Raw genomic sequence first — 19,699 nt, forward strand, 5'->3', positions numbered from 1 at the left:
AATGCCATAAAAGCATTGCCAGTCAATTCCTGCTCTGATTTCTCCGCCCGTGGCCGAGACGGAAAAGCTGGGGCCCGAAAGGAATTGTGGGTGGTCTCCTGAGGTGCATTGTGGGGAGGTTCCTGTAGCGTTGTGTTGTTACCGGATCATCGGTCGTCGTTGTGGTTGAAACACCGCGGACGAAATGCCAGAGCGAGATAGTAAGGCTTGGGTCATCTCTCCTTCTTTCCCCGCGGGACTCGGGACATTTGGCGTGTTATTTTGGCCTCAGAATTTAAGCCGTATGTGTTGGGGGTGGGGCGGAGTGGAGGCGGGCCGGGAGTGTGACGCTTGGAGCCTGGCGAAGCAGTTGGGCCCCGAACGAGGCCGGGAAACTCCAGATTGTCCCTAAATCTTGTTCTTGCTCCAGCCCACGACAGATAAGATTTATCTGTGAACCAACCCCAACCCGTCACTTAATTTTGTTATGTCAGTTTATCTTTTGCGTAGTATCTTAGATGTCATGTTCAGTATTTCTTGGCTGATCCTCCAGCCTGGTTTTAGGGGTCCCGTCCTCTGCGCTCCCGTAGCTCCTTGTGTTTTTCTGCTTCAGCATTTTTTACACTGTATTGTCATTGTCGCTGTTCTTGACTTTTTGCCTCACTAGATTGTGAGCAAGTTGACAGGGAAAGACATCTGTATTGTTCACTTCTGAATCCACAACTTTCGCACAGGACCTGACTCTAAAGAGATTTATTAAATTAATATAAATTCTTTTTGTTAGGCGAGCCATTCTCCAATCCCTTGGCTCCAGATGGCCACGATGTGGACGATCCTCACTCCTTCCACCAGTGAGTGTTTTAATGTAGAACCATGGGAATGAGCTGGGAAATGAGCGAAGTGGTGGTGGTGATGGTGAAAGAATTCTGAATGTCTTGTCAGGAAGAATGGTCAGAGAATCATACCACTTGCCCTATTATCTCTGTGAACTTTAACTGGGTTAGGCCAACTGCATAAAAGTGTTAGAGGGGAAATAATGGCAGGGGGAGTGCTAATTTTTAAAAATTCATGTTTAATTTTGCGTTATTTAGGAATTAATTTTTGTATAGAATTAAAACTTCAGAATGAAGTCAGTGTTGTCTTTGATAACATACCCAATTTCAGTCCCTTTTTTAGAGGTAACCACTTTACCTTTTTTACACATATCTTTTTTTGCTACTGTTTTTAAAATGCATTTATACACATACATTTATATCTCAGTAAAATATATCATTGACTTATGAGTTAAAATATTAAAATTAAGTTATGTTACATTGTGTGTATATAATTTTGCCATCTGATGATTTTCCCTTCTCAATATCTTGGTCCTTATTTTCATGGCAGTGACAAGGACTCCTTTTTTTTAAGTTTGTTTTTTGTCAGTTTAATTTGCAGATCTCTGGTACAGAATATAAGAGGGTAGAGGGAAAGTTTTTCCTACCCTACTTGTTACCTACATACTTGTTGGCATCACGTATACTAATAGCCAGTCCTACTTGGTTCTTGTTCTGCCTCAGCAGCAACAGAGACCAACCCTCACCCTTAGTGTGATACTCAACTTCATCTTCCTCCCAGGCAAGATACCCTGCCTTCATCTTCCCTCACAGCCTGTCCTTTGGCTTTCTCTTAGCTCACGCCTTGTCTCATCAATGTCCCTCCAGGCATGAGCATGGGTCCCCAGACTACCTGGCAGGGAGAGGCACGTGAGGTTCATGTAGTAAGTGTCCAGGTGGCTGGAGCTGGACTCTGCCACACAGTACACACAGAAGTGATTGCATCCTGGTGCCACCAGCTGTGATGGCTATGCATCCCCCACATAGGTTTCTAAAATGCTGGTGGATCAGGGTCAGGGCTCAGACCCCAGAATCGCATTGTTAGAACTCTATAGTATGGGATAGCTGTGTCCTAGTGACCCCAAGTGGAAATGTAGTCAGCCCCGAAGTAGGGATGCATATCTCTGCTGAAGGACTCCCTTCTTGACCAAAGTCTAGTTAGGCTTCTGCAGGGCTTATATTTTTTACCAGGTCTCCTGAACCCAGTTTTAGCAAAGAATTCTGTTAGGGTGTGGAGAATACCATCCATCCATCCATCAATTAATCAATGAGATCCAGTTATGCCTCTTGATAATCTAATCAAATTCGTCTTCCACTATACCTTTGATGTCTGAGTAATTTTCCATAAATTCCCTATTGTCTCTGTTGTATTCAGAGTTGAGTTTTGATCTCTATCCCCTTTTGCAATAGTCTTAATTCGTATTTTGGTAGTGTCGAAGAATCATTTTTGGGGAGACCTAGCAGGATTCTTTGCTACAGTGGGCTCAGCAGGCCAAGGAAAAGGCCTACTCTGAAGAGAATTCAAAGGAAACTTATTTGAGTTTGGTCATTGTATCAGTTAAAATTATATCTTATGCCATCAGTGCTATGTTCTCCACATTTGGGAAATACTGTCACAGTTTATTTATTAATAGTTTCCAGTGAGAGTTTAGGTTGTTCCCAAGTTTTTATTATTTTCAAAACTGTAATTAGATCTCTTTCACACGCCTTATACACATAATGCCAGTAATTGACCAGGTTAAATACAGATGAATGGAGTTGCTGCATCATAGGATATTACACATTTAAATTTTAAGAAAGATACTGGCAGATCGTCCTCCTAGTTATCTGTGCTGATTTATATTCCTGTTGGTGATATGAGAATATCCACTTCCCAAATTCTCACTCATTCTTCATTTATCAAACTTTTTAATCATTAGCACTGATGCATTAAAAAGGGCATGTCTTTGTTTTAATTTCTATTTCCCTGATTTCTAGTAAAGTGAACCATATGTTTTACATATTCCTTTTCCAGTTCTCATTGGGTACTAATTTGTAAAAATTTTTGCCCTTTAGATCAAAACTCACTAATGAAGACTTCAGGAAACTTCTTATGACCCCAAGGGCTGCACCTACCTCTGCACCACCCTCTAAGTCACGTCACCATGAGTAAGTTCTGGGTTGATCCAGTCTGTGTCCTGACTATTTTCTATGGAAAATTTATTGAACTAGATGTCTTAGGAACTTGAAAGCCTTTTTTTTTTTTTTGAAGTCCATGGTTTTGATTCTCTCCCTCTTGAGATTGAAGCTCCAGGAAAGACTGGGATGCTCTAGGGATCTCAGTTTTTCTCAGAGTATGTTCCACGGACCATTTGTTGGACCAACTAGAGTTGCTGCTGGTGCTTAAATAAGTAGATTTCTGGATCCATTCCAGCCCCACAGACTCAGATTCTAGGGCAGATATTTGGGTATATATTATTTTAGTAGTCCTTCAGATGGTTGTGATGCTTTCTAAAATTTGAAAAGGACTCACCTACAAATATTGACATGGATCTCTGCCTGATTAAAACTGACCGTTTTTGCTTTGGTCAGTATTCTAGGCTTTTCTTTAATCCTCAAGGGCACTTCTTGGGGTTTCTTGGGCTGTGGCAATATTTTGCTATCCGTGAATTTCTTTTTTTGCTAGGATGCCAAGGGAGTACAATGAGGATGAAGATCCAGCTGCACGAAGGAGAAAAAAGAAAAGGTAAAGGAAGGTGGAGGAGTGTTGGGTTTTGTGGTGGATGGTATTTGGGGGTAAGGAGTAGGGGCTAGTTAGGAGCCAAGAGATTGAGGTTTTCCTTTCTTGTCTTGAGGTTCTCTGCTTTCATAATGGAGAGGAATGATATTTAGAATGGCAGTTTATTTGGCAGTTTAGGGCTTTGGAGCCACCTTGTGGTGTTTTAATCTCATCTTTACCAGTTCTAGCTGGATATTCTTGGGCATTTTGCTCAGCGTCTCTAATCTTTAATATTCTCAGGAGTAGAATCAAGATAGTGATAATTTTTATTAGGTTGTCCTGAGGATCAACTGTGACAGTCCATGTAAACACTTAGTACCTTAGTACCAGTTCCTGGCATATAGTAACCATCCAGTCAATCTTGGTTGCCACCGTCATCATTGTCATTGCTATTATTTAGATGACACCAAGCTTCCTGGATCTTGAACTTTACTTTTTCCTCTCTTCTTGAGAAGGACTGGGAAGAAATGACCTATTTTCAGGTGAAATTTGGAAGGCGATAAAAATTCAGGTGACTTTCTGGTTGCCATATGGAAAAGTCTCATACCTGTAGAGACTCAGTGATATAGAGCTGGGTGATAATGAAGGATTCTGAAGTGACAGATGGAGTATACTGAGGTGGCTTTAGAACAGCATATCTGTGAGCTGGAAGAAGCTGTAGCTCTGCTTTTGAGGACTGTCACGAGGTGGCCAGGGACTTCCCTGGTGGTCCAGTGGCTAAGACTTTGCCCTCCCCATGCAGGGGGCCTGGGTTCAATCCCTGATCAGGGAACTAGATCCCACATGCCCAAGCGAAGATGGAAGATCCCTCGTGTCACAACTAAGATCTAGTGCAGACAAATAAATATTAAAAACAAAACAAAAAGAGGTGACCAGCAGTTCTGTCAGGACATATATGAGCTTTCAGCATGGAGAGTTGGATGAAGGTATAAAGAAACAGGCAGGAACAGGCTGAGCCTCACACATTTGCCTTCCCTGGTCACAGTTACTATGCCAAGCTTCGCCAACAAGAAATTGAGAGAGAGAGAGAACTAGCAGAGAAGTACCGGGACCGTGCCAAAGAACGGCGGGATGGCGTGAACAAAGATTATGAGGAAACGGAACTGATCAGCACCACGGCTAACTACAGGGCTGTGGGCCCCACTGCTGAGGCGTGAGTACTGAGCGGGCCAGGGCATGATTCTCAGCATTGCAGAGTCATACAGTGGCAGTATGAATTCTTCACATTTTCCTTGCTCTGGAAAGCCTTTTCCCCATACCAAGCCATTTCAAGAGGCACTTCCCGCCCACAAAGGATGGTTATTTTTTTTTCTAGGCTTCATTTTTCAAATTATTTATTCAAAGTCTAGTTCTTATGTGGTCTGTTTCATTCTCCAGGGACAAATCAGCTGCAGAGAAAAGAAGACAGTTGATCCAGGAGTCTAAATTCTTGGGTGGTGACATGGAACACACCCATTTGGTGAAAGGCTTGGATTTTGCTCTGCTTCAAAAGGTGAGCCTTGGTTGGTAGGTGGAGAGTAATACTGCCATGCTGAATGCTCTTATAAGGGCCTTTTTGGGTGACGAGGGAGGCTGCTCTTAGTTCAAACCATCTAAAAGGTCTCGCGGTGACCCTTCTGTAGGACTAGTTGCTATTTGTCCTTCAAGTCTCAGCTTCAGTTTTATCTTCTTGGGGAAGCAAACCTTCCCATATCACCTAGGTATGGTTGTCTCCCCACTCCTTACCTCCTACTACCTGCACACTTGTGTAGCTCTTCTGTTTTATTTATAGCAGTTACCATATTTTGTTGTTTAATTGTTTAATTTGTCTGCATTTCTTTTTATAAGCCCCATTAAAGCAAGGACTGTATTGTTTTCTTTAGTATTGAATTCTTAGTTCCTGGTACAGTGTGGCATAATGGTGTTCAGTAAAGATATGTAAAGTGAATAAATGGGTAAACCTTAAGTGCTTTCCTGTTAGGTACGAGCTGAAATTGCCAGCAAAGAGAAAGAGGAGGAAGAAATGATGGAAAAGCCCCAGAAGGAAACTAAGTAAGTAAGCATCAGGGAGAGCTTGAGAATTTAGAAAGGTGGGGCCAAACATAGGAACACATTTAGCAAGAATGTTCTTTCTGTCTTTTCAGGAAAGATGAGGATCCTGAAAATAAAATTGAATTTAAAACACGTTTGGGTGAGTACAGAATTTCTGCACTAGTGCCTCTGCATTCCAGATGACTTGTAGGGAATTTAGTGCTCTGGGCAGGGTAGGCTTCCCTTCTCCCTCAACCTACTTTTATCTCTTTTTTTGGTCCCCAAACCAGGTAGCTCCCACATACTACTACTCTTAATAGAACTCAGATGTGGACTTATTTACTTAATATATATTACTAATGTCCCCGGTAGTTATTTCGTATATATTACTAATGTCCCTGCGCTTCCCAGGTGGCGCTAGTGATAAAGAACCTGCCTGCCAATGCAGGAGATCCAAGAGATGCAGTTTCCATCCCTGGGTTGGGAAGATCCCCTGGAGGAGGGTGTGGCAACCCACTGCAGTATTCTTGCCTGGAAAATCCCATGGACAGAGGAGCCTGGCAGGCTACTGTCCATAGTATGGGTCGCAAAGAGTCAGATACGACTGAACCGACTTAGCACACTTGCACGCACTAATGTCCCCTCAGGCTGGATGCTCTCTCAGATTTGGGCTTATCCATTAAGGGAGGTAGCATGGTTGGTGATTAAAAACTCAGAATTTGGAAACCTGCATTTGAATCCTGTGGTGAAATCATGTAAGGCATGTGATTTGGGGTGCAACCAACAGTTTCTCAGCTCCTGCTTGTCCACTTGCAAAATGGGGTTAATATACCTCATGGGATTATTGGGACAAAGAGAAATAATATGTGTAACATGTCTTATTACATTGGGCATGTAGTAGTGCTATTTTTCCCCATCTTCAGATCTTCATCAGTATTAGTGTAAACTTCATCCTCCTCCGTCACAGGGCCTAATACAATGCTAGGCACACAGTATTCAGAAGGCAGTGTAAGAAGGGTGGATAAGAGCTCAGACTTTGGAGTTAAATGGCCAGGGTCCCATTCTTTGTTCTGTCTCTTAGTAGCTCTAGGAGTGTAGTAGTCAGATGACTTAAGTGGTAGTAAATCACCTAACTCTCATACTTGGTATTCTCATCAGCTAAAAGTAAATTGCACCTGTTGTAGAAGGTTCTTATTGGCTACTTGCTTCTGTTTCTCTTTTTGTAGGCCGAAATGTTTACCGCATGCTCTTCAAGAGCAAAGCATATGAGCGGAATGAGCTGTTTCTTCCAGGCCGCATGGCCTATGTGGTAGACCTAGATGATGAGTACGCTGACACAGACATCCCCACTACTCTTATCCGCAGCAAAGCTGATTGCCCCACCATGGAGGTGAGTGACCCAAGTCCCAAGAGCCTGCCATGTGAGCCTCAAACCTGGTAATCAGCCTTGATGTTGCCCTGAGCCTCATCTACCACATTTAACCAAGTCCTGTCCACATTTTAACCTCCCAAATCTCAGTTGAATCCATTGACTTCTCTGTCTCCGCCAGTAACACAGTAACATTCCATTCTTAGCCATCATCTCTTGCTGAAATTATTAAAAGAGGCTCCTAATTAGTTTCCACACTTCCACTCTGTTTCCCTTTCAGTATTATATTTACTTTTATTATTATTGAGATGTAATTTACATACCATACAATTCACCCCTTTAAATTGTACAATTCAGTGGCTTTAGTATATTCATAGAATATACTGTGAATGTATAACTGGCATAAAAATCAATTTTAAAACATTCTCATAAAAACAAAAACATTTTCATCACCCTCAAAAAGAAACCCTGTACTATATGGCCATTACCACTTCCTGTGTCTTTCCATCCTTTTTTCTATTATTTTTATACATGACTAGAGTGATCATTCCACAACATGAATTTTGTTTCCTCACGGTTTAGAAGCTTTTGATGATTTCTTACCGTTAGGATAAAAAGCAAAATCTTTATCATGGCCTGTGAGGCCCTGTAACTCTGGCCTTTGCAGTCTGTTTTTACCACGCTTCCCTGTTCTCCAAACATCCTGGCTTTCTTGAATGTACTAGATTCACTTTTGACCCGGGCCTTTGTATGCTGTTTCATCTGTCCAGAATGTCCTTTTATAACACCTCCTCTACCTGTGTTCACCTAGTTAATTTTCACCCATCCTTCAGTTTGTTAAAGTAAATGAATGAATAAATGAAGAGTCCTGCTTAGTGGGATAACATTCTTCTTGGATTTTTCAGGCCCAGACCACACTGACTACAAATGACATTGTCATCAGCAAGCTCACCCAGATCCTTTCCTACCTGAGGCAGGGTACCCGCAACAAGAAGCTCAAAAAGAAAGATAAAGGTAACCTGGAGGGTTAGGGAGAGAAACCTTAGCCTTTGAGGGGCATTTGAGGATGGAACCAAGGTCTCCTGGAGCCTTCTGTTTCCAGAGCATTGGGAGGCTCCTGGGGACCAGAGAAAAATGGGAGCAATGAAGCATTAGGAAGGGGATAGTTACATCTAGGTTCTGTCTGCTTGACCCACCCAGGAAGCAGTGGTCAGTTTTGAGGCATGGGGAGGGGAAGTAGGGATAGCTTTTGTTGTCCCATCTTTTAAAAAGAAGATGTATAAAAGGGTATTGAGAGCTGGGGAGCATGGTGAGGCTGGGTGGAAATTAACTCAGGAGTGCTTTCATTACTCTCTTTATGTTACAGGGAAAATGGAAGAGAAGAAACCCCCGGAAGCTGACATGAAGTATGTATCCTAGCCCCTAACTCCTGATCTGAGGGAAGAAGGTCTTCTGGGTTTCCTGTCTTTGGCATTTGGGGGAGGCCTTGGTGTGAGAATCTGGAAAAATGGTTGGGGGAGATGGAAATATGTGTGACTTTGTCAGCTTGGGATATCTGTTTTCCTAGTATATTTGAAGATATTGGGGATTATGTGCCCTCCACAACCAAGACTCCTCGAGACAAGGAGCGGGAGAGATACCGGGAACGGGAGCGTGATCGGGAGAGAGACAGAGACCGTGACAGAGAACGGGAGCGAGAACGAGACCGAGAGCGGGAGCGGGACCGAGAACGAGAAGAAGAGAAGAAGAGGCACAGCTACTTTGAGAAGCCAAAAGTGGACGATGAGGTGAGTGGGAGTCCCGGGCACCAGGTGGAGGGGCTGCCCATCTTTGTGGCTGCCCAACCAGGTATAGAACCCCCGTGAGTTATATAGGTGCCTCATGGCTCCATAGCAGCAACTGGGTCAACTAATCTGTTCTGGAAATGTGGGCAAGGGGTGGGGTAGCAAATTGTTTCAAACTTGGGGGAGAGATGAGTGGGCATGTTTTTGGTGACACTCACTTCAGTTTCTGTTTTCTTTCCAGCCCATGGATGTTGACAAAGGTGAGTTGTACCTGGGGCATCTTGCATTGGCTCTGGCAGTGCTGCTTTGTTCTGGACTGAGAGTCTGACTCAGATTTCAGAGCTGCCAAGGGTGGGACCGGGGAACTTCCTATTCTGGGTTCTCGAAAGATCCATGCCTTGCCTTATGGGGTAGATAGAAGATAAGTGTGGAATTCAGTCTTCCTGCACAATGGTAGGCCATATTTGTTTGATGTAATTCTCCCAGCTGTGGGGTTCTGAGGATGTGAGGCAGGTTGAGCGAAGGATATTCTGGGCACACGACTGCATCTCAAGCAGAGTAGCTCATTTTGAGTTGAAATGTGATTAAAACTTCTTTAGTTAAAGAATTCTGTTGCTTAAAAAAAATGTTCTTACAAAAAGCACAGGTGGGAAGTGTGTTGTAGGGAAGAGGTTGTAAATTCCTTATTTAAAAGTCTGAACAGAGTTCTCTTCTGCGCAGGACCCGGATCTGCCAAGGAGTTGATCAAGTCTATCAATGAAAAGTTTGCAGGATCTGCCGGCTGGGAAGGCACTGAATCATATCCTTTATTTCAGTGTGTTCGTGGGTTCTAGCAAACTGTTCTCTTTTCATTCCAACTCCACCTGCTTCCCCATAACCACCACCCCTCCCCACCCCCCACATGTCTTGCTCTTATCATTTCGTGCTGGATTTTGTCAAGGATGAAGTCATGATTTCCCCTTTTTCAAAGGACCCATTCACGTTCTAGCCCTCTTCTTAAAAGAGTTTTCATGTTGAGGCTTCTAGCCCTTCCTGCTTGAAGTTTTTCTGCTGTTGGTAGAATTATTTTCTTTAATGTAGCATATGCTGAAGAAGCCAGAGGACAAGAAGCAGCTGGGAGATTTCTTTGGCATGTCCAATAGCTATGCTGAGTGCTATCCAGCCACGTACGTGAGACTTTTTTTTCTTTTAATAATAATCGTCACATAGCTTTTTATTTATTTTTAATTAATTTTATTTTTGGCTATGCTGGGTCTTTTCTGCTGTGTGCGGGTCTTTTCTAGTTGTGATGAGCGGGGGCTACTCTCTAGTTGCAGTGGCGTCGCCTGTTGTGGAGCTCAGGCTCAATAGTTGGGACACGCAGACTTAGTTGCCCACCAGCATGCGGAGTCTTTCCAGATCAGGGATTGAACCTGTTCCCCTGCACTGGTGGGTGGATTCCTAAGCACTGGACTACCAGGGCAGTCCCGAGACTCTATTGAAGAAGGTGGACTGGGATGATTGGAGAACAAGGTTGGGAGTAGTAGCAGTGAGGTGGAAATCTGACTTGCTGGAACCCAGGGGTACTTCTTACTGGATAAAGTATTCTGTTAGGCTCTGTGTGGGAGGCCTAGGAGGGATGGCTATTCCTAGGCATATAGTCTCTTAGTAGGTAGGTTTCTGAATGAAGCATAGGAGTCTGGAATTCCACCATCTCTTTTAAACTGTTGCTTCTTTTTAGGATGGATGACATGGCTGTGGACAGTGATGAGGAGGTGGATTATAGCAAAATGGACCAGGTGTGGAGCTGGAAGAATGGGTGGAGGCAGTTACTGTTTCACACATATCCCGTTTCCTCCTCCCAAAAGATCTGTCATTTCCTGAGGCTCATCTTCCATTAGCTGGAGTAGCAGGAGCAGTGGCATTGTGGATCTTGGGCAGTTTAACTGTTTTAAAGTGTCACTACAAAGCCAAATGAGATAGGGCCAAGAATATGTTTCTTTTTATTTTCTATAAAGTGCCAGGCTTTGACTTCTGTCTTAGGCAGTAAGCAGGCCTTTAGTGCACATGTAGAAAAGGGCAGAAGGAATTTCAGTTTTTAGAAAATAACTGTCAGGAGAAAAAGGAAAATAACTTGAGTTTTATTATAGCCAGGATTGATATTTTCCTCTAAGCTTTAAACAAAAGCACCAAACACCAATAAGGGTGAAGACGTGTAATCTTTTTCCTTGTTCTCTCTGTACTTTTATGCTTAACAGCATGGCTTAATTCTGTTTTGGAGCCTTGCTTAACCCTGGCTCTGCCAGGTATTAGTGTTGTGACCATGTCAAATTATGTTACTGCTTATTTTTCAGTTTCCTCATTAGGAAAATGGAGAGAACTCTAAGTTCTCTCAGAAGAGTTTCTGAGAGAATTAAATAATGTACATGTTAAGTGTGCAGAATAATGCCTGGCCCATAGGAGTGAGTGAAGTGGTAGTCGCTCAGTTGTGCAACTCTTTGCGACCCCATGGACTATATATATAGTCCATGGAATTCTCCAGGCCAGAATACTAGAGTAGGTAGCCTTTCCCTTCTGCATTGGATCTTCCCAACCCATAGTAAGTACATAGTAAACACTTATTATTGTTTATTAAGGTAGGATTTATTAATGATAAAACCTGGGATTATGGGAGAGCCTGGGCTTTAATCAAGGGCTAAAATTTCATTTCCACTGACAACTCTTCTTTCCCTGCCCCCCCCCCCCCCCATTCTGTCCTGCAACAGGGTAACAAGAAAGGTCCTTTAGGCCGCTGGGACTTTGACACCCAGGAGGAATATAGCGAGTATATGAACAACAAGGAGGCTTTGCCCAAGTGAGTCTTGGTACTAAATACAGCCAAGAGTGAGGAGAGGGATGGGGGGTGGTTAGAGGGCGTAGTCTGGCTGAAACATTACGAAATCAGTTCTCTGCTCATAGGTCCTCTGGGAACACCTTGGTACTTCTCTGTAACCTCTGATGCCTCCTTCCCTCAACTCCCCTTTTTTTCCCTTCAGAGCTGCATTCCAATATGGCATCAAGATGTCCGAAGGGCGGAAAACCAGGCGCTTCAAGGAAACCAATGACAAAGCAGAGCTTGATCGCCAGTGGAAAAAGATTAGTGCGGTAAGTGGGACTGTTTCTGGGTGGGAGGGCCTTAGCTGGGAAGACATACTTGCCCACAGATTCAGGAACCACTCAAGGGATTGGAGAGCCATGAAGTAGGAGAGAGGTCAGCCTTGGGTTTCAGGTGAGCTTAGAATGGCAGTCTGTCAACTATAACTGTTGTTCTTGCAGATCATTGAGAAGAGGAAGAAGATGGAAGCTGATGGGTGAGCAGCATTATTTTTCCTCTGTGGGACTGGTGAGAATTGCTTAGTATATTGATCTTATGTTCATTTCTCCTTCTATTGCAGAGTTGAAGTGAAAAGACCAAAATACTAAAATCTCTGGTTCCAATTCCAAGAATAATCTCCACAAGGATTTACTCCCCACTGCTTGCTTTATACAATTCCAAAAAAAAGTTGAAAGATTTTTGTGTGTGTGTGAATGTATATAAATTTCATTGTATAATGTTTTGATCCCATTAAAGTTGGTTAACCTGCTGTCTTATCTTATGTATGTTGAGGGCCCAGGTACACCAAGAAGTCTACTAATCCCACTGATTGTATAAAAATCACATGGAAAAGGTCAGCTCAGTCCTGTGCTGAGCTGTGCTTCTGTTAATAGATTCCTAAGCAATATATATAGTAGCCTGGATACCCAGTGGAGAAGGGACAATTGACCCTCACTGATAGCCCAGAAAAACAAGGATGGTCTTAAATAGCAGACTCATCTGGGGACCTAGTCTTAGGGTAGAGGTTCTCTGGGACTTAGGGTTAGCCCAATGGGCTGCCAGTCTGATCCCAAGGTTGTGCACAACTGGGCTCTAGGTGAAGGCACCTGATGAGAAACACTCCTGGGAACAAAAAACCTTTCACAGATTTATGCCCTGCTGTGATCTTCAGTAATTCCAAGCAGAAATCACTGCTTACTGGGTTGGAGGGGAAGTGAGGAATCCCTCACTTGCGGAATCCCTGTCCTAGATAAGAGGGTGCCCTTCAACACACTGAACAGTTTGTCAAGGCCTAGGTGTGGGCTCTCCGGCCTTCAGCTCACTCCTTCACCACCCTTTTCTTCTTCTCAGCTTAACTGCCAGCACTTTGGTACTTGTCAACAAAGGTCACAATTTATTTCTGGCTGGTCCATAGCTGCCACTACCTTCCCAGAGGTACAACCTGAGGGCTTACAAGATCCAAGGAAAGCTAGATGGCTACCTTAGCCATTGCCTTTGGTTACTTTCACCTTGAGAGAGTAAGGGTTTTTTGAGGAAGCCAGCTTTGTGCATGGCGTCTAGGAGGCTGAAATTGGGCTCTGTCTGCAATAACACCTAGATGGGTTAATTTCAGACAGTAAGTGATACCCTGATTTCATGGTTGTTGGCAGCAGTCACAATTAGGTAAAAGGTCACAGAAACCGACCTGGCTCAGATGAAGAGTGTTCTTGCCTGGAGAATCCCAGGGAAGGCGGAGCCTGGTGGGCTGCCATCTATGGGGTCTCAGAGTCTGATACGACTGAAGCGCCTTAGCAGTAGCAGCAGAGGGTCACTTAAGATCCAGACCTGGGGGTTGACTGCCAGTTTAAGTTTCTGCAAGTACCACCAAGCCTTCTGGAAGTAACCAGGTGGCCGCATCGTGAGGAACAAGGACTCACAAGACCATACAAGGGACTTGGAGCCTCGCTGAGGTCTCTAACCTCACTTCTTTCACCTCTTCTTAAGGGAGCTGGGTATCAGCATGTAAGATGTCTTAGAAGGCTTATACTGCAATGTGAGAACATTGTCCAGACAGGAGCCCATGCTCCTCCTCATCTGTCCCACAGTACAGAGTGCTCTCATCTTTGCGGAATCTTTGGTAATCAGAATGTCAACTGTTGTGCCAATTTTTCCTTTTCAGCAACTCCTTGCCTGCTCAGCACTACTGGCCCAGTCCCGCTGAGGGTCTGCAGCCAAACAGTAGAAACTGATGGGGCACAGTTGCTTTGGCTACGAGGATGTTCAGCATCCATCCGTGGCTGCAGCTTAAGTGTGAGTTGGCTGCCTGCTGTCAGGGACCCCCGTAAGTCAAATTCTTGCGGTGTGGGCTTTTGTCACTGATCAAACTGGTTGTGGCTCATCTTGGTCTTTTCACCGAGCCATGAATGACTGGCGTCCTCCTCTCCTCCCCTGAGGGCGGGCAGGCAGTCATCCTTACCTTTTGGGGGTGGTTGTTCACTCACTAGGTCGTGTCTGACTCTGAGACCCCATGGACTGCAGCACGTCAGGCTTCCCTGTCCTTCACTATCTCCTGAAGTTTGCTCAAATTCATGTCCATTGAATCTGTGATGTTACCTAACCATCTCATTCTCTGTCGCCCTCTTCTCCTTTTGCCTTCAGTCTTTCCCAGTATCAGGGTCTTTTCCAGAGAGTCGACTCTTCGCATCAGATGGCCAAAGTATTGGAGCTTCAGCAACAGTTCTTCCAATGAATATTCAGGGTTGATTTCCTTTAAGATTGACTGGTTTGATATCCTTCACGTCCAAGGCACTCTCAAGTCTTCTCCAGCACAATTCAAAAGCATCAGTTCTTCCCGGCTTAGCCTTCCTTATGGCTGTCAGCCTGGATCAGGAAAACGCAGTTCCCATCTCCGGGTGAAGAGGCCAAGCAGGGGGTTGAGGGTTGTGCTGTATAGCCAGCCCAGCAACTCTCCATTGCAACGCATGGAAGTACCGGGCTTAAGCGGCCGAGCTCCTCCGTTCCTTTTCACTTACCAGCGAGTCTGGCTCCGCCTCTTCCGGGTTACGGAGAACGCCTAAACGCCACTTCCTGTCCAGCCCCTCAATCCTGAAGCGGTTGTCTGGGCCATTCCTACTTCTTTGTAGCTAGTTCTTGGGTTCACTTCCCGTTTCCTTCGCGGCTCAGGTCATCTGGTGCATGGACCGCATGTGTGAGGAGAGGGCCGCGGAGGATGGGAGCGACGAGGAGGATCCCGACGCCACGGAAGCCCCAGCCCGGATCCGGGACACTCCGGAAGATATCGTCTTGGAGGCTCCGGCTAGTGGGCTGGCGTTCCATCCGGCCCGCGACCTTTTGGCAGCGGGGGACGTGGACGGGGACGTGTTTGTGTAAGTGCAGGGCAGAGATGGGGGCGTGAAGAGTGTGGTGGGTCTAGGGCTGCTCAGTCTGGAAGCTCCTCAGGAATGGAGCTGGGATAAGGAAAGAAAGTTACGGGGAGATTAAGTTTACAAGACTTAAATCATGTCCAGTTCGTTTAATAACGTTCGGCTTTAAGCAGGTTACCACACAAATCTCTTAAAAGAACTGAAAGAGTGGCTGGAATGCCCTGACGGAGCCCGGAGAAGTAGCGGAACAACTAGGCCTTCAAGACACTTACTTCCCACCGAAATATGTATTGATTCTGAAACAGGACCAGCTGGGCCCCCTGCTTTCCCTTCTTGCCCATTTTAACTGATTTTTTAAAAACACAGATCCGACCCCTTCACTTCCTTGATTAAAACCCTTCAATAGTTTACCTTTGTTTTTAGGATTCAGATTCCTTAATCTGGTTAAGGGCCTTGACCTTCTGGCCCTTGTTCAGTTTTTTTGCTTTCTGTGCTTATTCATTGTTACCTTTTAAAAAATGCACCTTGTGGAGAAGGAAATGGCAACCCACTCCAGTGTTCTTGCCTGGAGAATCCCAGGGACGGCGGAGCCTGGTGGGCTGCCGTCTATGGGATCACACAGAGTCGGACACGACTAAAGTGACTTAGCAGCAGTAGCAGCAGCATTACTGATTTCACTTGAATTTGCACATTGTTTTACATTTTACAAAATGCATTCACCTTCTTTAGCTTATTTGACTTAACTTACTTGAATAAAGCTGCTTCAAATAAAAAAATATATATATAAATAAATAAATAAATAAAAAATGCACCTTGAAGGCTCAGCTCCTTTGCACATTATCATTCTGTCTGGAATTTCCCTCTTGAACCTATTGTCCCAGAGTTCTCAGCATCTCCTCACTCTTCCAAGGTGGTGCAGACTAAATTAGATTATCAGTTAGATGCTGCCTTGGCACCAGATACCTTTTGCTCCTAAACTGCATAATGATGTGTAATTTGTGTAATAATTTGAATGCTTTCTCCTCCACTAAAAAAAAAAAATTTAACTTTTTTGACCTCGCCCCACAGTAAAAATACCTTTTATGTTTTGTGTGGTGCACTTTGATATTTTCTGGTTTATTTTATCCTATTGTAATCGTGGGCATACAGAAAATACTGACTCACTAATGGGTCACGACTAGAGTTTGAAATACAGTGTTCTGGAGTGTATAATCTGTAGTCTGTTTAGTTCTCATTATGTCTGCTGCTTCTAGCCCAGGGTGAGTGCTCAACACATGTTTGCTTTTTGAATAAAAAATATAAGCTGGAAGCAGTGAAAAATCATTGAAGGCCCTAACCAGGAGAGTTGTTCTATCAGATTTACTTAATGGATTTAAATCCCAAACCCCTCGTTAGCTACAGTGTCCTTGGGCAAGTTAAATTTTTTTTTTTAATCTTTGCAAGTGGGAACAAGGGGTAATTCCCTGGTGGTCCAGTGGTTAGGACTTGCTGCTTTCACTGCCAGGGTCCCAGTTTCCATCCCTGATTGGGGAACTAAGATTTCGCTAGCTGAGTGGCACAGCCAGAAAAAAACAAAATAACAGTAATACTTATTTTGTAGAGAGGTTTACTATTTCTGTCCATGTTTACAGTGTCAGGTACTTGGGAGTCACCTTTCTTCATACCCCTCATGTCTTCTGTTTATCTCCTCTTCCTACCCTCAGCCACTGCCTTCTGGAGGCCTTGAAGTTAACTCATGACCATTCCAGAGAGGTTCCTTTTGCCCAAAGAATTCAATTCAGACTTCTATTTGGCCTGCATGATTGTTTTAAGCCCAGTTCAGCTCATCTTTCAAGATATAGCCATACCTCTCTTGCCACTTGAACTCTCCTCATCCCTTTTTTCTGCCTTGGGAAGGACATCAGCATCTATCTCCAATATCTGCCCCTTGTTCTCTGCCAGGTGAACTACTTATTCTTCATGATCCAACTCAGGTGTCATCAACGTGGTTAGCTTTCCAAGACTCTCTTCCCTTCCAAGGCATTCATTCAGTTTGTGAATATTTATTAAGCAGCTTTTTCATGTTAGGCACTGAGACAGAACATTTATTGGACCCTTTTTGAAAATCTGCTGAGGCAGGCACTGTGGATAATCTCTGGACAGGTACTTGCCTCAAAGCTGAGCTTACAGGCTGGTACCTCTCTGTTCTCTCTGCCTTTTCATCCTACCACTATTTCAGCGTGTGGTCACAATGTACTATAATTAATTGTGGCTTCTCTTAGCTCCCCTGGGCTTCAATGGTGGCTTAGACTGTGAAGAATATGCCTGCAGTGCAGGAGACTTGGGTTTGATCCCTGGGTGAGAAAGATCCTGGAGAAGGGAATGGGTACCCACTCCATTATTCTTGCCTGGAGAATTCCATGGACAGAGGAACCTGGTGGGCTACACTCCATGGGATCGTGGGGTTGTAGACGACTGAGTGACTAACACTTTCACACTTAGCTCCATAGACCTGGAGTGCAAGTTCTCTGTCTTTATTAATCTTTACATTTCCAACCTCTGGCCTGTTCTTCTGTTGTTAGTTTTGGACTTCCAGAGTGATTCATACCTAATCTTTCTCCAGGCTAGGGTTTCCAATGATGAAGAGGGATGGGGGTTGGATGAGGTCCCAAAACATACATTGAGTGAAAAAAAGATCTAACATTTGAAGCTCACTGAAAATGGGAGAATGGGATGGTATGCTCCTTGGGCTTGGAGGTGTACAATTAGTAACTCCTAGGTAGATTGAAAGTTGGCTAGTTGGTCCTACACTGCCAGGTGAGGTCTGGGGTCATTCATTGTTCTTCTGTTCTCCCCAGCTTTTCCTACTCCTGCCAAGAGGGAGAAACCAAGGAGCTCTGGTCCTCAGGTCACCACCTCAAGTCCTGTCGAGCCGTTGTCTTCTCTGAAGATGGGCAGAGTGAGTATTAGGGAAGACCGCCAGCAATGTGGTGGTGGGAAGGGAGCAATGAACAGTACCATGACCTGGGCATTTCCCCCACCAGAACTTGTTACTGTCTCCAAGGACAAAGCCATCCATTTTCTAGATGTGGAGCTGGGCCGACTGGAAAGACGCATTTCCAAGGCTCATGGGTAAGGGGAAGCCTATTGTGTTTTGAGATAAAGGGTAAGAATTGATCAGTACATCCCTACTGGGACAGAGGTGCTCCAGGAAATTCTGTATCTATGACTCTAGTGCCCCCATCAACAGTCTGCTGCTGGTGGATGAGAATGTTCTGGCCACTGGGGATGATACAGGTGGCATCCGCCTCTGGGACCAAAGGAAGGAGGGCCCCTTAATGGATATGCGGCAGCATGAGGAGTACATTGCTGACATGGCTCTGGATCCCGACAAGAAACTGCTGCTGACAGCCAGGTACAGCCCCAAAGCTGTGTCCCACCCTTCTCCTGTATTACACGCCTCCCTCAGTGAGTGCCTCCAGCCAGTCCTGCTGCTGTGCTCTCTCTACAGTGGAGATGGCTGCCTCGGTGTCTTCAACATCAAGCGACGCCGGTTTGAGTTGCTCTCTGAGCCCCAGTCTGGAGACCTCACCTCTGTTACACTTATGAAAGTACAACTGGGTTGGGTGGGATGAAGGTGTGAGGGACTTGATCTGATGTGGCTCCACAAACCTGTTTTGCCCTGTTTCCCTGCAGTATGGGAGGAAGGTGGCATGTGGCTCCAGTGAAGGTACCATCTACCTCTTCAACTGGGATGGCTTTGGGGCCACAAGTGACCGCTTTGCCTTGAGAGCGGAGTCCATTGACTGCATGGTTCCAGTGACAGAGAGTCTGCTGTGTGCTGGCTCTACTGATGGAGTCATCAGGTGAGAGAAACCAGATGGCCTTCAAGTCATAGGAAGGGCAGACCTAACCAACCCATACCCAACACTTTTCTTTCTGCCTAGGGCTGTCAACATCCTGCCGAACCGAGTGGTAGGCAGTGTGGGCCAGCATGCTGAGGAGCCTGTAGAGAACCTAGCTCTCTCCCACTGCGGCTGTTTCCTGGCCAGCAGTGGCCATGACCAGCGACTCAAGTTTTGGGACATGGCCCAGCTGCGGGCTCTGGTGGTGGATGACTACCGCCGACGCAAGAAAAAGGGAGGACCACTGCGGGCACTGAGCAGCAAGGCCTGGAGCACTGATGACTTCTTTGCAGGACTGAGGGAAGAGGGAGAGGATGCCAAAACTCTGGAGGAGGAGGAGAGTGAGGATGACAGTGACTGAAGTGATGAGCTGAACCTCAGGATGGGTTCTCAGTGGACAAAAGTCTTGTTTTCTGGGTTGGATCCCTAGAGAGGCTGGGAACTGAAATTATCCTGTTGTGCAGCACAAGAAGATGCTCAGGATCAGCACACTGCTGTGAGGAAGTACTGGCTTTGTAGCAGCTGCTCACTCCACCAGTGTAAGACAAAGCCCACAGTTGGGGCAAGACAGCACAGACACAGGTATACACCAACCAGGGGTTTAATATAAATACAACCAGCATAGAAGAATTCAAAACTACACATACACCAAAACCATAACCAAGTGGTGGGGGCAAAGGCAGATGTTTGACCCTTTGGTTCCACCAGCCCTCAAATAAAAACTTCAACAAAGAAGACAAAACAGGGAAATAAGAAACAAAGATTCATACTAAACTGTGGGAGGAGGAGAGAGGGTATGTGTGTGTGTGTGTGTGTATGTGTGTGTGACATAGAACACCTTGGGGTCC

General features: G+C 45.0%; 2 protein-coding genes across 3 annotated transcripts; both read left to right on the plus strand.

Moving 5' to 3' along the window:
- Positions 1–38: 38 nt before the first annotated feature.
- Positions 39–12,374, plus strand: IK (IK cytokine, down-regulator of HLA II). The gene is made up of 20 exons (XM_010850366.1): positions 39–200; positions 764–830; positions 2,907–2,999; positions 3,517–3,576; positions 4,595–4,762; positions 4,987–5,101; positions 5,570–5,640; positions 5,733–5,779; positions 6,846–7,009; positions 7,894–8,002; positions 8,355–8,394; positions 8,556–8,775; positions 9,014–9,032; positions 9,493–9,571; positions 9,858–9,938; positions 10,493–10,550; positions 11,517–11,605; positions 11,787–11,895; positions 12,067–12,101; positions 12,186–12,374. Exons 1-20 carry the CDS (start codon positions 185–187, stop codon positions 12,211–12,213), a joined length of 1,668 nt encoding a protein of 555 aa, XP_010848668.1. The 5' UTR covers positions 39–184; the 3' UTR covers positions 12,214–12,374.
- A 2,018-nt stretch (positions 12,375–14,392) lies between these two features.
- On the plus strand, positions 14,393–19,601 carry WDR55 (WD repeat domain 55). Of its 2 annotated transcripts, none has more exons than XM_010850367.1 (7): positions 14,393–14,970; positions 17,805–17,905; positions 17,991–18,078; positions 18,182–18,361; positions 18,458–18,557; positions 18,643–18,812; positions 18,894–19,601. In XM_010850367.1, the coding sequence occupies exons 1-7, from the start codon at positions 14,780–14,782 to the stop codon at positions 19,210–19,212; spliced, it is 1,149 nt and encodes a 382-aa protein (XP_010848669.1). In that variant the 5' UTR covers positions 14,393–14,779; the 3' UTR covers positions 19,213–19,601. The 2 variants fall into 2 exon arrangements, with proteins under 2 accessions (XP_010848669.1, XP_010848670.1); XM_010850368.1 differs by having other exon boundaries at positions 14,652–14,970; positions 18,197–18,361.
- Positions 19,602–19,699: the final 98 nt, after the last annotated feature.

Source organism: Bison bison, unplaced genomic scaffold, assembly GCF_000754665.1.
Source record: "Bison bison bison isolate TAMUID 2011002044 unplaced genomic scaffold, Bison_UMD1.0 scf7180017864291, whole genome shotgun sequence".
NCBI classification, from domain to species: Eukaryota; Metazoa; Chordata; class Mammalia; order Artiodactyla; family Bovidae; genus Bison; species Bison bison.